The following is a 16,401-nucleotide window of genomic DNA, read 5'->3' as shown; positions in this document are numbered from 1 at the left end:
ATTTTAAGAATTTATTAGCAGATTTTCTTCTTTTTTATACAGTAATAAAAAAAAAGTATTACGGTATTACTATACCATAGACGAGCCCGTAGTTACCGAAATGCAGGGGACAGCAATACGTAACGTGTGTTTTTCGCGTAATTTTCACCTTGATTTTATCACTTTACACACTTGCAGTTTAATAGATTTTTAAGATCTGTAGGGAAGAGAAACAATGCCCCCTTCTGCTTTCCCGTGGCTACGGTCCCGCTACGAGAGATTCAGGTACTACGTAATAATTATGCTCCCTATTTTAAAGTAATCACTTTTGATCGGTGGTTCATGTCAATGATATGTTTTTTTACCGTGTAAATGTAACTTCTTTATACTTGTAACGAACAAACGTAAACTATTAATGCTGATATTTTCGATTCTACGCTGAAATGATCCTATGATATTTAACGTTTCGGATCAAGTCAGAATACACATGTCTTTCTTCTCATATAACTCTAAATGTAATAAATGACAAAACAGACCACACCTCCTGAAAAGAGGTGTTACAAAATATGCAAAGTATCTCTATATAAAAAGATTCGATATTTCATTTTGTACTGGTTATAGTCGTATCGTTTATATATGTGTACGTAAAAATAAATTCGATTGCAAAGTTACACACGTAACTTTGGCGTGTCAGTTAATAGATCGCAGGTTCATATCACCCGCGACATATTCGAATAATAATCATAAATAAGTCGTGAATTCGAGTCCTGATATGCAATTTTATCAAGAAGAACACACGCAGTGTCATGACACAAATTTTTCACGCAACTACCTGAGATAATAGAGTTTTTGCTATTTCGCTATTTCGAGAGAAACGACGTATATTTCCGAACTTTTCTACCGTTCGCCCAAGGGCGGGCGTTCTTTTTTTTTTTTATAAAAAGGTGGAAAATCTCTCGCTCATTCTGGCATATTTACGAAGATAAAAAGGCACTCTATACAAGTAGGCGCTGACGACGTTACAAGTTGGATATGACGCTAACGCTTTGAGACAGATCTACTTGGCCCCTCAAAACCTTCTGTTGCAGCCTCTTGCAGAAAATTTTTGCCATAAGTTTATTTCGACGTGCTTCCTCCTGCCTTTCCTGTTGCCGTCGTTTGAATCGCACCTCGTTCAGCCGGAGATACCGTTTACGCAGCCGCTCTTTCATCTCCTGGTCGCTAATTTTCCTCTGAACGCAAACTGCAACACACATTGCAAGGATTGAAGAAATCGAGGCGTATTACACGCGGCATCAATGCCGCCTTCGAATGTAACAGGGGCGCGATACGGGTGATCTTACCTGTTGGCTTCGTTACTTGCGCCGATTTCATGATGTTGGACGTGCTAGCCATCGCTAACAACTGTATACGCTTCTCTTTCCTCAATTCCCGCAATTGACATATCTCCGACAGGTACTGCCGACGCGTCTCCGCGTTGCCCACAAACTCGGGATTGTTTTTGGACAAATAATCCTAAAATCGGCACACGTAAATCAATCGGTCGAACGACCGTTATTTATCGGTTGCACCGAATTAAAAATCCTTCCGCACAATTACAATATACACGTTAATGCGGGCGAGGAGAATTTCCTCGAAAAACGAAGAATGTTTAATAATTTGTTAATTTCCCTTCACTTTTCGAACAAACGTCCTCGCCTACGTTAACGTGTGTATTGTAATTGTAAACTTCAAATTCCTTGCTTACTAACGGAAAAATAAATTTTCCTGCGAAAAATATTATTAACGTTGTTTACAAAAATTATGGGTAAAACGAGTGATTTGACACCTCGGATGGTTGCAGAGGCAAAAGCGCCGTTTGAAAATTATTCTGATCGAATACGTAAACATAAAATCAACAGCTTTTCTTCTCCTCCTAACTCGTGTTCTATTAAAAAATCAAAGCGCGTCTAATAATATGGCCAGGGACTGTATTAACAAATTGCGAAACGGGACGACTTAAAGACGATAGGAGAAATATCTCGCTCGCGAAGATCCCTCGGATCCTTTACCTGCAGCGTGGTCGTTTGCTGAGCGTTCTTAGGGCCGTTTCTCTTCACGATATCGCAAGGACAGGCGTCGGATTTCGAGATCGGTTGCTTGGCGGACGGGGCTTTCGGCGTAACTTGAGCGACGTCCGAGCTCTCGTTTCTCACGCTGTTCTCCTTCGCGAAGGACAATTCGTACGCGACGGCCTTGGGATAGGTTTGCCGGCAGTCGCACTTCCTCGTGTTCTGATACATGGCACCACACGCGCGACAATACCTGCGATTCCTCTCCGTCCTGTTGACGCCGCTCTCCTCCGCGAGATTCGTCCTCGGCGCGTCACTCCTGCGCCCCCTGCTCCACCCTCCCTCTCTCGCCTGATCGTCACCGCAGAAGCAGGAGGCCTCGTCGCAGTTACATCTTAAGCTATTTTGTACTTTGCGCTGCTGAGGTGCCGACAGCTCGCCGTCGTCCTGCGAGCTGTCGGGGTAAACCCGCGCCGTCGTTGGCTGGTGCTCCGCTATCCTTAAGCGGCACTCGAAGCGACACAATTCGCCCCCGTCGATCTGGTGGCCGCGCGAGCGGCACTCGCACAGCGTCTCCGCCGTCCTGCTGTCCGGATAAGCGCGATCGCGCACGCAATCGCAGAGGTGGTTCCCGAAGCCGTTCGGCTCGCCGAAGTTGAACGCGCGTCTGCCCGCCGGGCCGTCCGCTCGGGCCCTGCCGATGACGATCCTCCTGTCCGCGTCCTGGTTCACGTCCGAGGGATCGTCGCGCGCTTTGCCGTCCCCCGGATTATCCTCGCGCCCTCGGACGGGCTTCTTCTGGCAGCCGCAGCCGTTGCCGAGCTCCACGACGGGCTTCTGCTTCGAGCAGATCGGGCACGCCGCGAACAGCGCTTTCCCGCAGCACCCCGCCTCCCTCGGCTTCGCCTCGCTCGCTTCTGCGTGCTCGCTATCGTCCGAGTGCGCGGTGCAGCCACATCTCGACTTGGACGCGTTGATCTGGTTCTTAGCCTCCTTCTGCTTGTGCTGGGGGCCATTGCTCGGCGCCACGTGGTGACAAGCGACCGGCTCCGCGTTGTTGTTGTCGCCGCCACCGTAACTCAGAAGAGGCGTCTGCTGCGAGACGACCGGCGCGCCCTCCTGGAAGCTCTTCCGCGACCTGGCCGCGTCGGACGAGCTCTGATCGCGGCACCGGGCGCACGACGTACGCTGCACGCCGACCGGGGCGGCGTGCTTCTGGCACGTCTGCTCCCTGCACTTACCGACCGGGTCGACAAATGCGCGCGGGTTCTGCGAACTCGCGTATCTCGCGTCGTGCACATCCGACGTCTGAATCGTCAGGTCTCGCGAAGACGTTTGCACGCCGACCGCGGCGCGTTTCGTCGCCGAGCCCCGGCACGCCGACACGATCTCCCCGCCGGTCTTCGAGTAAGCCTCCGACACGTCCGAGGTGGTCTGTGTGCAACTGTTGCGCTTCATCACCCTCTGCACCGCGCAGTCGCTCGCAGCCTCGCACGTCGCCAGGTTGCAGTGCGACGACCACGGCTCGTTCGCGGTGTCGTCCTCAACGCGCGAGTCGGATGCGTCTCTGGAAACATGGGATTGAATGATTGATAATAAGGTGAATATTTGGTAATGTGACGGGTAATATGGTGCAGTTGCGGCCCAGATAGCGCGGGAATATTCGACGGATATTTGTTACGAATATATTTGCACGTTGGTGGAACGTACTAAAAATACTGTGGTGAGTGACGGGTGGAATCGATTGCTCTAAGAAAAAAAAAAATGCGGAAGAAAAAAATGTTTTAATTCGTTGCATCCTGCAAATACAATGTGCGACGACAGGTATTATGAGTCGATTTCTGTCATTCTTTTGAGTACGAAAGTGTTGAAGCGAGGCTACCGAAAAGTGAATACTTTGAGATATTTCGTATCTTATGTTGAAAATTGCTAGGTTAAAATGTAAAATATCTTTCGTATTTAATAAGAATATTCATCATAATAATATAAGTATAATAATAATTCACAATAATAATTAAGGAATATTATTACTATTATCATTATATTCATAAAAATATTTCATCATATATATTCGTTAGAATATTTTGCACTATCCGGAATGAATCGTGTTTGTTACGCAAGGCAAAATTTTGTCCCACCTGTGTACAGCGCTCGCACTTTGCTCTCGCCTGCAAGTAAGCGACGCCGTTTGCTTCGACTTGAAATTCGCCGATTTGGCCTTCCTCGGCGAGGACTTGGGTCTTTCCAACCGCCTGGGCTGTTCCAGTAATCTGAAAAATAAATTACAAGTCGATGAGAAGTGTTTAGTTCCTCTGCCCTTTGTGGAAAGAAAAGCTCGCGTTAGCTCAGCGTTCGACGATTGGTCTGTTCCTTTTAGCTGAAACGGCTGCAACGGTTCACGAAATTCACGTCGAAGGATACGAAACGTACGAAGATTCTCACGCTTCAACGTGCGTGAATTTCTCGAAGCGGTGCAGTTTTTTAAAAAAAGAACAGACCAGACGATCTCTGCGCAACAAGAGAAGCGGAAAACGGTGAGAGAATAACCGGGCACGCACTTCTTCAGGTTGCAGAGATGACTGATCTCGTTGGTGATCCAGATGAGCTGATTCCTCTTCTCCATCTCGGCGTAATTGACGAGCTTGGAGTCGCCGGACTCGGACATGCTGCACTTCTTCAGCTCGAACTGCCTCTCCGACGACGTGGTCGGCAGCCGCCAGTCCGTGTTGTTGTTGGACTCGACGGGCGTCCTCCTGTTGTTCACGACGGCGTCCAGCAGGATCCTGTTGCGATCGGCGGGCGGTATGCTGTTGGTCGTGGTGGATTCCCGGTGCGCCGGCAGCTTGCAGTTCTCCTTGTAGCAGAAGATGTCGTTCATCTTGTGATTGCGCTGCGGCACGAAGCACTCGGAGCTCTCGCTCTTGTCAGGATCGGTCGTGGTGTTGCCGCTCTGCTGACAGTCGTCCGTTCGCAGACCGAGCCGCGCCTTCCTGCCGTCCATCTCCATCCGGTCGGTGTGCCGGTCGAACTTGTCGCTGTTGCTGCTCTCGAGCGCGCTGACCTCCTTGATAACGTCGCTCGCGGTACCGGCGGACTTCTGCGTCGACGTGTCCTTCTTCCGCAGGTTCCACTCGTCCGAGGACTCGGTGGTGCTGTGCTTCTTCGCCAGCGCCTGCAGCAGCTCGGCACGGTACACCTTGTTCCTGGCGTCGTCCGGGTTCCAGGGCACGTTGTCCTCCAGATTGTGCTCGATCCTGTCGTCGGTGTACCTCGCGGTGACCAGCCGCTTGATCACGTGCTGTATCAGCCGCTTCTTCACCTGCTTGTCGCACTTGTTCGCGTCTACGAGGCTCTTCAGGATGTTGACGCTCCTCTCCAGGTCGCGGACCAGGCTGTCCGAGTCTCCCCACAGCTTCTCGTTGATGCTCGAGCTGCTGTTCGGCAGCGTCGAGTTCGACCTGCCGGTGTCGGAGGAGACTCGGCTGTCCCCGCCGTTCGGGACGTTCGCGTAGGTGTGCCCCGGGAAGTACTCGAAGCTGTTCGCCCGCCCGGACACGTTCTCCGTCTCGTCGGGCTGCGGGGTCACCGAAGTCGACGCGTTCTGCGACATCTCCCCGGAACTGCTCCGCTGCCTCGGATTCTCCCTCGCAGCGGGGCAGTCCGGCTCGTCCGTCGCTCCCGAGTCGTCGCATCTCCTCGGGCCCTTCACTCGATACGTGCCTTTCGACTTCTTCAGAATGGAATGTATCGCCGTACGCGAGTCGGGCTCCGCCGACGGCAGCTTGTTCTCGTCGAGGTCTGAAACCTGAACGCCCACGGACTCCTGAGCGCACACCTCCGGGCTGGTCTGTATGACCTTGTCGCAGGTCGCCGGCTTGTTCACCACGGTGGCGATCGAGGACGTGGAGTTGAATATCAACGGCAACGCCGCCGCCTTCTCGCCGACGTGCAGATTCAGCTCGCTCTGGCTCCTTTTCAGCGTGGACCTCGCCGAGGACGCGGGCAGCACGTTCATCGAGATGCTCTTCTTCAGCGGCGAGCTCGGCAGTCGCGTGATCTCCCTTCCGCGCTTGCTCGCCGGTCTCCGCTCGGCCGTCGAGTGTCTCATCAGCGGTATCTTGAACGTGGACGACGACGTGGGCGTGTCGAAGGGACGAGTCTCGTGCTCGGAAGCTCTCGGAGCTTGCGAGACGCGCGTTCTCTCCTCCGACTTGATGTCGCCGCCCGTGATGATGCCCGGCAAGTGATTCTTCACGATCGGCGTTATCTCGATCTCGCTCTCCGAGCCGGACGCGTTCCCGGCCAGCAGCGGCGTGGAATTCGCGTCGGGGATCGACGACAGTTTCGGGCCGCTCCGGCCCGCCGTGACCTTGCCGGAGTGCATCCCGGACTCGGTGGTGCCTTCCGGGTCGAGTCGCAGAGCGGCCGAGCAGCCCCGCGCCAGAGCCATGCGCTCGATCGTGCTCAGCCGCTTGTCGTTCTGCTTGTTCGGGGAGTGCGAGTTGAAATAACCGACGTCGGCGCCGCTGTCCCATTCCAGCGGCTTGTAAGAGGCCACGCTGGAAGTCGGAGAGGACAGCTTCCTCTCGGCGGCCACCTCCGGCAGCTTCTCCGGGCACACGTTGCTCTTCTCCTCGTGCGTCGCTTCAGATGCGCCATACTTGAGATCGGGCGAGGGTGTTTGCGGATCTGTCAACGGTTGAACGTACCTGGATGAGGCGTCGGTATTGGAGGACTGGCCGATCAACGGCGGCCTTACCCACCTACGCCTCTCCCTCGGGACGTAGGACTTTAAATTGTACTCCTCGCCGACGCAGTCCTGCCTGCCGCCCACCTCGGCGCTCAACTCGTAAACACTGTAATAATACTTGACGGCCTCCTGCGGAGCATTCGGTAGCGAGAAATACTGATCCAGATTGGAGTTGCGGGAGTACTTGTGATAATATTCCATTACCTGCGACGAGAGGCTCTTACTGGCAGGGTTCAACTTGAGCAGCCTCGACTGCTCCGCTTGCGCGGCCGCCTCGCACGGGACGAGTCGCTCGCATTCCTCGCGTCGCTGTCGGGTCAAACGGCCGTTCGCGCCCTCGAAATCCCGCGAACAGCGGCCCTCGCAGCTCGATTCCGAATCGTATTCCATACTTGGCCCCCCGTGCCCGTCGGGGGCATCCTTTTGGATTTTCCCTCGGGCTCTCTCTCACGTCGTCGTACGGTCAATTCTCTCTGCTAGACCGACGGCAACTCGGGATCCGGATCATCATCTTGTGTTTTCCTCGATATTCACCATCGTCCGAGCGTCGCTTATTATTGATGAGGGGGGCTCGCTTAGGTTATGCGTCGCGGGTACGCGGTACTCGACGCTTGACGAGCAACAGGAGGCATAACAGTCGTGCAGTCGCGTCTCGCTCTCTCGCGCTTCTCCACAGCGAGCGACGTTCGTTCTGTCGCACACACATACACATATATACACCGCGTTTCCCGCCGATGACGACAGTTACGATCGTTTATGTTACGACGGACGTTTCAAATTAAATTCTTGTTTACATCTGCTTACATCTGCTGCCACGACACGCACAGCCCTACCGACGCGGACGCACTGGAGCGTCCCGGTGTGGACGGGCTACAGCGACCTGCATTTACCGACCGAAGCCTTCGAACCGGGGAGCTGGGAACGAATTAACGCTCGTGTTCGTTTATTCGGGAGGTTCGTCGATAAAAGCGCTCCAACGTGCCGTGTGGCATGGCGACTCCGGACTCGCGAGGATCGCACACAGGATACAGTAACTGGCGGCAATCGGCGTGTTTAATTCGGTGGTGGATAACGGCGCAATAAGGACGATATTGTGTTAAAGTTACCGCCGAGACATGGAGATGCTTGCGAATTTTGTGAAGGAGCATTTCCTCGGGGCGACTATATCTATGATGTTGCTGTTACAGTCGTGGAATTATTATTTAGACTGGCGTCAGGTAAGTCACAACTATTTCCTCTCACCTTTTCTAATTATAAGTCTTATCATGCCGAATGCGATATAATCCATAGAACTGATAAAAGATTATGTTATATTTATATTGTCCTTTGTATAATGTATATACGTGATGTGTATATGTGCATGTGTGTATATGTGTTTATATTTTTTAATTTAACATTTTGAAATGTTGCAGAGAAAACTGTTACAACGTTTAGTGGATTTTCCAAAATCAGTTGAAGGTATTATGACCAAAGATACATATGACAAGGCTCGTGCTTATGCATTAGACAAGAATAGCTTCGGTATTGTCGCTAATATACATTCTGACGTTATTAACGTGGTATGTATACATAAAAAGACACTTCTGTACATTCTGTTATTAGATAGAGGGGAAAAAATTTCCAATAACTGTTGTTCCTCTCTAGCGAATTTTTATATTAACAGTTTAATTATTTCAGATACTTCTGTTAGCTTATGGGCCTTATTTTATTTGGCAATGGAGTGTGGAAATAGCTAAGCATTGCAATCTTGATTATGAGAACGAGATACTCATAAGTCCCATATATGCGACCGTTGTAAATTTAATCTTTAAAGTGCTCAATCTTCCATTAGCAATATATCATGTTTTTGTTTTGGAGGAGAAGCACGGCTTTAACAAGCAGGTGAGTACCTCTGTGAAACATTTTGCAATTGGGTTCTTTCTGGCATCTTTTTCTTAGTTACCGAACAAAATCGACCAATAAAGAGACTTCTATTAATTGACAAGTATTTCTTGTTTTTTTTATTCTTATTATATCTTTTTTCAGACAGCTTGGTTTTTCATTAAAGACATGATTAAACAATTCCTCGTGTTTGAATTAATCATGTCACCTATTCTAAGCCTGATAGTCTGGATTACTAAGAACGGCGGTAGTTACTTTTACTTGTACTTATGGATGCTGATAGTGGTGTTCACGTTGCTTGTAATGGTAATATATCCAGGAGTGATTGCACCACTATTTGACAAGTACACGCCATTACCTGATGGCGAATTGAAACAAAAGATAGAGGAATTAGCGGCCTCTTTAAAGTTTCCCTTGCAAAAGCTGTTTGTAGTGGAGAACTCGATGAGATCGACACACAGCAATGCCTATATGTATGGCTTTCACAAACACAAAAGAATCGTTCTTTTTGATACGCTCATTAAGGGATATTGCAAGAAAAATGATGATGAAAATCAGGATAAGAATAAGGATAAGGGTTGCGATACGAACGAAATATTGGCGGTGCTGGCACATGAATTGGGTCATTGGAAGCATAATCACACCGTCAAGAGATTCATATTTGCACAGGTATGATTACATTACTGTAATTTTAAGTTCCACTTGTGTCGATGCATTGCTTTATCTTGTAGTTACTTTGTAATATAGTATATTTATTTCGATAATAGTTACTGCATAGAATATTGTCTGTTTCAACAATTACGTAATTGCTGCGGCTTGAGCTTTGTACTATTTTTTGGCAATAATGGATTTAAAAAAGAATCTTGTTTATAATCGATTAGTTCATCTTTCGAATTAATTTGCCTGGCAGGCGAGTTGTTGTGTTGGCGCATCGTTTAGTACGATTAAGTGTGTACAGCACTAACAATAGATTTATGTTAATTACTGTTATACAATTTATTGGTTTTATACTTACAAATAAGGTTAAATTGATCATCATCCGTATACATATCCAAGAATATTTTCACAATCTATTTTTATGAAAATATTAAAATTTTTTATAATATAACTGTATTTAAGGAGACTTTATTTGTATTTAATACGCACTCAAATAAATATTTGTATATGTTCTATATACATATATTTCTTTTCAGATATTTGTTGCAGTCAATATTTTGATGTTTGCAAAACTCATGGGAAATTCCCTGATGTACAGAGCTTTCGGCTTTATCGACTGTCAGCCGATTTTAATTGGCTTCATGATAGTAATAACGTATATTATGATTCCATTGAATACAGTAAGTACTTACATATATCTATTCCCTGTCCAATTTTTATATCGTAGGTTAAATAATTCTTTGCAAGCACTTACACAAATTCTTCCTCTTATTTCTAGATTATCGGTTTTATTAACATAGTAGCCCAGCGCAAATTTGAGTTCCAAGCGGACAAATTCGCCGCGACGTTAGGCCATGGCCAGTATCTAAAAACATCATTGTTAAAATTACAAGAAGATAATTTAGAATTCCCTTTATATGATAAGTTGTATTCCACTTGGCATCATTCGCATCCACCTGTCATCGAACGTATAGAAGCGATAAGTGAAATAATACGTAAAGAAAATTAAAATTTTATCCATAATTCCACGTAAGAAGTGATGAAGTCTAAGGTTTACAGACGGGTGGATATGAGCTGTTCTTGAATGTTACTTTATAAAGAAATTTTTTTTTTTATTAGTTCGTTCAGTTGAATAGAACCGTACACGTCAGGCCTCTGATAAATATGCTTCCTGTATAACGGGTGATATTATGAACTCATGGTCCAATATCTGTTGGTATCTTTGGATTTATATCCACCTCTTGTATGCTATTTTAATTACATGAAGATTCTAACAGAATTTAGCCATTTAACTTTTTTATATATTATATATTTTACTATATTCTTGTGCATTTAATAATTTCTTCTTGCAACACGGACAATCCGATAATACTGTTATGTAAACAATTTTGTGAAGTTATGTTCCAAAATTTTTCTGCAAAACTCGATTATAATATTTTATAGAAGATAAATTTACATATATATGTATAAAGTATATATATAAATTGTATTTCAAATAAATTTTGTTTTGTTCTTCTATGTTTTATCTTCTATGTTTTTTAGAGCATTTTGTAATTAGTACTTCTACTACCAATCGTGTCATCATTTAAATATTGTCAGATATGCATATTACAAAAGTTGTAAAAGGTACTATATATATCGTATATACAAGATATTCGGATTTAATGTATATATATAAATTGAAAAGTTTTTCTTTCCCACGTTAAAAGAAATTCCGTTGCATATCTTCTCGTGATGTAAAGAGTGAATTTGTGTGTAAAAATTATATAAAACATTTTAGAATATTAAATATTCTTAGTAAAAGTTATACATATCTAACACATGGATAAGAAAAAACGATTTCAAAAGAAATTTACGAAAATCGCATTTATAATACTAAATAATTTATATATCATAAATACGAGTAACTCGTATTTATTCCTCTATATTTAGTGTACTTTTTGTGTACTAGTGCAGGAAGTTCAACTATAAAAAAACATATATGCGTACATATATATCTTTGCACATTCGGTATAACCTGCATTGTTCATTGCCGTTCACTGCGCTGAAATCTGCGCGATTTTAAATGAAGCTAATGACAAATATTGCTTCTCCGTTCACGTTGTTTTTGTCATTATGCTTAATAATAATAAGATAATTCGGTGCTGTCGAAAATACGAATTTAGCATGTTTTGCGTCCGACAAGCATTACGTTTCGGCACACGTTTGACATGTACTCAATACTTCCATGTTGTACTATCGTTGTACTCCGATTATACATAAACCGAGTGGCGCATCATTCCGTCAAAATCGTCTTATTCATGAAGATACCAGTGATCGCAAGGAGCTAGGTAAACTGGAGGGAAAGATGAAACTGATGTTTACATGTAAACAATGCAAAACGAGAAATAGTAAAATAATATCAAAGTTGGCGTATGAAAAAGGAGTGATAATAGTGAGATGCGACGGTTGCAAGAACAATCATCTTATCGCCGATAATCTAGGATGGTTTGCAGACCTGCAAGGAAGAATAAATATTGAGAAACTTATGGCGTTAAAGGGAGAAACCGTGAGGAGGATAATGACTTCGGCTCGCCAAAGTTGAGCGCGCATCTGCCCAACGAGCCGTCCGCTCGGGCTCTGCTGATGACGATCTTCCTGTCCGCGTTCTGGTTCACGTCTGAGGGATCGTCGCGCGCTTTGCTGTCCCCCGAATTATCCTCGCGCCCTCGGAGGGGCTTCTTCTGGTAGACGCAGCCTTTCCCGTGCTCCACGACGGGCTTCGAGCAGATCGGGCACGCCGCGAACAGCGCTTTCCCGCAGCACCACGCCTTCCTCGACTCCGCCTCGCTCCTGTGTGCTCGCTGTTGCCCGGGTGTGCGGCACAGCCACATCTCGACTTGGATGAATTGATCTGGTTCTTAGCCTACTTCTGCTTGTGCTGGGGGCCGTTGCTCGGCGCCACGTGGTGACAAGTGACCGGCTCCGCACTGTTGTTGTCGCCGTTACCGTATCTCAGAAGAGGCGTCTGCTGCGAGACAACCGGTGAGCCCTCCTGGAAGCTCTTCCGCGACTTGGCCGCGTCGGACGAGCTCCGATCGCGGCACCAGGTGCAGGACGCATGCCGACTAGGGCGTTCAACTCGTAAACACTGTAATAATACTTGACGGCCTTCTGCGGAGCATTCGGTAGCGAGAAATTTTGATCCAAATTGGAGTTATGGGAATACTTGTGATGATATTCCATTACCTGCGAGAGGCTCTTACTGGCCGAATTCAACTTGAGCAGCCTCGACTGCTCCGCTTGAGTGGCCGCCTCGCACGGGACGCGTTGCTTGCATTCCTCGCGTCTGTCGAGTCTACGCCCGTTTGTGCCTTAGAAGTCTCGCGAACAGCGGCTCTCGCAGCTCGATTCCGAGTCGTATCCTATACTTGGTTCTCCGTGCTCGTCGGGGACATCCTTTTGGATTTTCGCTCGGGTTCTCTCTCACGTCATCGTTTGGTCAATTCTCTCCGTTGGACCGACGGCAACTCGGGATCCGGATCATCATCTTGTGTTTCCTCGATATTCATCTTTGTCCGAGCGTCACTTGTTATTGATGAGGGAGGGCTCGCTTAGATTATGTGTCGCGGGTACGCCGTACTCGACGCCTGACGCGCAACAGTCGTGGAGTCGCGTCTCGCTCTTTCGCGATTCTCCCAGCGAGCGACGCCCGTTTTGTCACACACAAACACACATACACACATATACACCGCGTTTCTCGCCGATGACGACAGTTACGGTCGTTTATGTTACGACGGACGTTCAAATTAAATTCTTGTTTACATCTGCTTATATCTGTTGCCGCGGCTCGCACAGTCCTACCGACGCGGGCGCACTGGAACGTCCCGGTGTAGACGGACTGCAGCGGCCTGCATTTACCGACCGAAGCCTTCGAACCGGGGAGCTGGGAACGAACTAACGTTCGTGTTCGTTTATTCAAGAGGTTCGTCGATAAAAGCGCTCCAACGTGCCGTGTGGCATGGCGACTCCGGACTCGCGAGGATCGCACACACGATACAGTAACTGGCGCCAATCGGCGTGTTTAATTCGATGGTGGATAGCAGCGCAATAAGGACGATATTAGGTTGGTTCGTTTCTGTTGCACTGCTGAACTAGTGCAATAAGTTAAAGTGAGAAAACATATACTTGTCTCTCTTCAATTTATTGCACTAGTTCAACGGTGCAGCGAAAACGAGCAGACCTGTTGTGTCAAAGTTACCGCAGAAACATGGAGATGCTTGCGAATTTTGTAAAGGAGCATTTCCTCGGGGCGACTATATCTCTGATGTCGCTGTTACAGTCGTGGAACTATTATTTAGACTGGCGTCAAGTAAGCCACAACTATTTCCTCTCACCTTTTCTAATTATAAGTCTTATTATGCCGAATGCGATGCAGTCCATGGAACTGATGAAAGATTATATAATATTTATATTGTTCTTTGTGTATGTTTCTTAATGTATGTACATGATGCGTGTATGTGCATGTGTGTGTATGTGTGCGTGTATATGTGTTTACATTTTTTAATTTAACATTTTGAAATGTTGCAGAGAAAACTGCTACAACGTTTAGTTGATTTTCCAAAATCTGTCGAAGGTATAATGACCAAAGATACATATGAGAAGGCTCGTGCTTATGCATTAGACGAAAATAGCTTCGGTATTGTCACTAACATACATTCTGACGTTATTAACGTGGTAAGTATACATAAAAAGAAGCTTCTGTACATTCTATTTATAAGATAGACGGGGAAAAAGTTTCCAACGTCTGCTATTCCCCTCTAGCCAATTTCTACATTAACAGTTTAATATTTCAGATACTTCTGTTAGCTTATGGGCCTTATTTTATTTGGCAATGGAGCGTTGAAATAGCCAAGCATTGCAATCTTGATTATGAGAACGAGATACTCATAAGTCCCATATATGCGACCGTTGTAAATTTAATCTCTACATTGCTCAATCTTCCATTAGCAATATATGATGTTTTTGTTTTGGAGGAGAAGCATGGCTTTAACAAGCAGGTGAGTACCTCTGTGAAACATCTTGCGATTGGGTCTCTAGTATTTTTTTTTTACTTACCGAACAAAATCGACCGAGAAAGGGACCTCTATATAATTGACAAATATTTCTTGTTTGTTTTTTAATTCTTGATATATCTTTTTTTCAGACAGCTTGGTTTTTCATTAAAGACATGATTAAACAATTCCTCGTGTTTGAATTAATCATGTCACCTATTTTAAGCCTGATAGTCTGGATTACTAAGAATGGCGGTAATTACTTTTACCTGTACTTATGGATGTTGATAGTGGTGTTCACGTTGCTTCTAATGGTAATATATCCAGGAGTGATTGCACCACTATTTGACAAGTACACGCCATTACCTGATGGCGAATTGAAACAAAAGATAGAGGAATTAGCGGCCTCTTTAAAGTTTCCCTTGCAAAAGCTGTTTGTAGTTGAGAACTCGATGAGATCGACACACAGCAATGCCTATATGTATGGCTTTCACAAACACAAGAGAATCGTTCTTTTTGATACGCTCATTAAGGGATATCGCAAGAAAAATGACAGCGATGAAGATGAGGATAAGAATAACGATAAGGGTTGTGATACGAACGAAATATTGGCGGTGCTGGCACATGAATTGGGTCATTGGAAGCATAATCACACCATTAAGATTTTCATATTCGCACAGGTATGATTACATTACAGTAATTTTAAGTTCCACTTGTGTCGATGCGTTGCTTTATCTTGTAATTAATTCGTAATATAGTATATTTATTTCGAAAATAGTTACTGCATAGAATATTGTCTGTTTCAACAATCACGTAATTGCTGTGGCTTGATCTTCGTGATGTCTTTTGGCAATAATGGATTTAAAACAGAATCTTATTTATAATTGATTAGTTCATCTTTCAAATTAATTTGCCTGGCAGGTGAGTTGTTGTGTTGATACATCGTTTATTGTACGATTAAGTATGTACAATAATAACAATAGATTTATGTTAATTACTGTTGTACTATTTGTTGGTTTTCTAGTTACAAATAAGGGAAAATTGATCATCATCCCTATACATGTCCAAGAATATTTTCACATTCTATTTTTTATGAAAATATCATTTTTTATAATATAATTGTATTTAAGGAGGCTTTATTTGTATGCAATACACACCCAAATAAATATTTGTATATGTTCTATATATATATATATATATTTCTTTTTAGATATTTGTTGCAATCAATATTTTGATGTTTGCAAAACTCATGGGAAATTCTCTGATGTACAGAGCATTCGGCTTTATCGACTGTCAGCCGATTTTAATTGGCTTCATGATAGTAATAACGTATATTATGATTCCATTGAATACAGTAAGTACTTACATATATCTATTCCCTGTCCAATTTTTATATCGTAGGTTAAATAATTCTTTGCAACCACTCACACAAATTCTTCTTCTTATTTCTAGATTATCGGTTTTATTACAGTAATAGCCCAGCGCAAATTTGAGTTCCAAGCGGACAAATTCGCCGCGACGTTAGGCCATGGCCATTGTCTAAAAACATCATTGTTAAAATTACAAAAAGACAATTTAGAATTCCCCTTGTACGATAAATTGTATTCCACGTGGCATCATTCACATCCACCTATCATCGAGCGTATAGAAGCGATAAGTGAAATAATACGTAAAGAAAATTAAAATTTTATTCATATTTCCACGTAAGAAGTGATGAAGTGTAAGGTTTACAGACAGGCAGGTGGGTGTGAGCTGTTCTTGAATGTTACTTTATAAACAAATTTTTTTTTTTTATTATTTCGTTCAATTGAATAGAACCGTACATGTTAGGCCTCTGATAAATATGCTTCCTGTATAACGGGTGATGTTATGAACTCATGGTCCAATATCTGTTGGTACCTTTGGATTTTTATGCGCCTCCCGAATGCTATTTTATGTTATGTTCCAAAATTTTTCAGCAAAACTCGATTATAATGCTTTATAGAAGATAAATTTATATATATGTATAAAGTATATATATAAAATATTTATATATATGTATAAAGTATAA

At 44.8% G+C, this 16,401-nt stretch overlaps 3 protein-coding genes across 3 annotated transcripts; 2 read left to right on the top strand and 1 right to left on the bottom strand.

Annotated features, from left to right (window-relative positions):
• Positions 1–23: 23 nt before the first annotated feature.
• Positions 24–7,626, bottom strand: LOC106750782. The gene is made up of 5 exons (XM_014631353.1): positions 4,589–7,626; positions 4,169–4,300; positions 2,031–3,597; positions 1,323–1,494; positions 24–1,222 (listed from the first exon to the last, which is right to left on the bottom strand). Exons 1-5 carry the CDS (start codon positions 7,168–7,170, stop codon positions 999–1,001), a joined length of 4,677 nt encoding a protein of 1,558 aa, XP_014486839.1. The 5' UTR covers positions 7,171–7,626; the 3' UTR covers positions 24–998.
• A 133-nt stretch (positions 7,627–7,759) lies between these two features.
• Positions 7,760–10,764, top strand: LOC106750784 (CAAX prenyl protease 1 homolog). The gene is made up of 6 exons (XM_014631355.1): positions 7,760–7,997; positions 8,193–8,339; positions 8,458–8,661; positions 8,806–9,330; positions 9,855–9,998; positions 10,097–10,764. The coding sequence occupies exons 1-6, from the start codon at positions 7,896–7,898 to the stop codon at positions 10,325–10,327; spliced, it is 1,353 nt and encodes a 450-aa protein (XP_014486841.1). The 5' UTR covers positions 7,760–7,895; the 3' UTR covers positions 10,328–10,764.
• Positions 10,765–11,910: 1,146 nt separating this feature from the next.
• LOC106750783 (CAAX prenyl protease 1 homolog) lies at positions 11,911–16,361 on the top strand. Its single transcript, XM_014631354.1, has 6 exons — positions 11,911–13,669; positions 13,888–14,034; positions 14,154–14,357; positions 14,504–15,031; positions 15,562–15,705; positions 15,804–16,361. The coding sequence occupies exons 1-6, from the start codon at positions 13,568–13,570 to the stop codon at positions 16,032–16,034; spliced, it is 1,356 nt and encodes a 451-aa protein (XP_014486840.1). The 5' UTR covers positions 11,911–13,567; the 3' UTR covers positions 16,035–16,361.
• Positions 16,362–16,401: the final 40 nt, after the last annotated feature.

Source organism: Dinoponera quadriceps, unplaced genomic scaffold (assembly GCF_001313825.1).
Source record: "Dinoponera quadriceps isolate SergipeBrazil2010 unplaced genomic scaffold, ASM131382v1 scaffold5021, whole genome shotgun sequence".
NCBI lineage: Eukaryota > Metazoa > Arthropoda > Insecta > Hymenoptera > Formicidae > Dinoponera > Dinoponera quadriceps.
The sequence above is the reverse complement of the archived record's forward strand: the minus strand, read 5'-3'. Positions and strand labels throughout refer to the sequence as shown.

What these genes read in the sequence shown, in the direction of transcription:
- LOC106750782 (XM_014631353.1), bottom strand. Translation starts at nt 7,170, where the DNA reads ATGGAATACGATTCGGAATCGAGCTGCGAGGGCCGCTGTTCGCGGGAT. An exon ending in AGCAAACGACCACGCTGCAG is followed by an intron (nt 1,495 to 2,030) that starts GTAAAGGATCCG and finishes TGCCGATTTTAG; the next exon opens with GATTATTTGTCCAAAAACAA. An exon ending in GCAAGTAACGAAGCCAACAG is followed by an intron (nt 1,223 to 1,322) that starts GTAAGATCACCC and finishes TGTGTGTTGCAG; the next exon opens with TTTGCGTTCAGAGGAAAATT.
- LOC106750784 (XM_014631355.1), top strand. Translation starts at nt 7,896, where the DNA reads ATGGAGATGCTTGCGAATTTTGTGAAGGAGCATTTCCTCGGGGCGACT. An exon ending in ATTATTTAGACTGGCGTCAG is followed by an intron (nt 7,998 to 8,192) that starts GTAAGTCACAAC and finishes GAAATGTTGCAG; the next exon opens with AGAAAACTGTTACAACGTTT. An exon ending in AGAGATTCATATTTGCACAG is followed by an intron (nt 9,331 to 9,854) that starts GTATGATTACAT and finishes ATTTCTTTTCAG; the next exon opens with ATATTTGTTGCAGTCAATAT.
- LOC106750783 (XM_014631354.1), top strand. Translation starts at nt 13,568, where the DNA reads ATGGAGATGCTTGCGAATTTTGTAAAGGAGCATTTCCTCGGGGCGACT. An exon ending in AGCATGGCTTTAACAAGCAG is followed by an intron (nt 14,358 to 14,503) that starts GTGAGTACCTCT and finishes TCTTTTTTTCAG; the next exon opens with ACAGCTTGGTTTTTCATTAA. An exon ending in TTATGATTCCATTGAATACA is followed by an intron (nt 15,706 to 15,803) that starts GTAAGTACTTAC and finishes TCTTATTTCTAG; the next exon opens with ATTATCGGTTTTATTACAGT.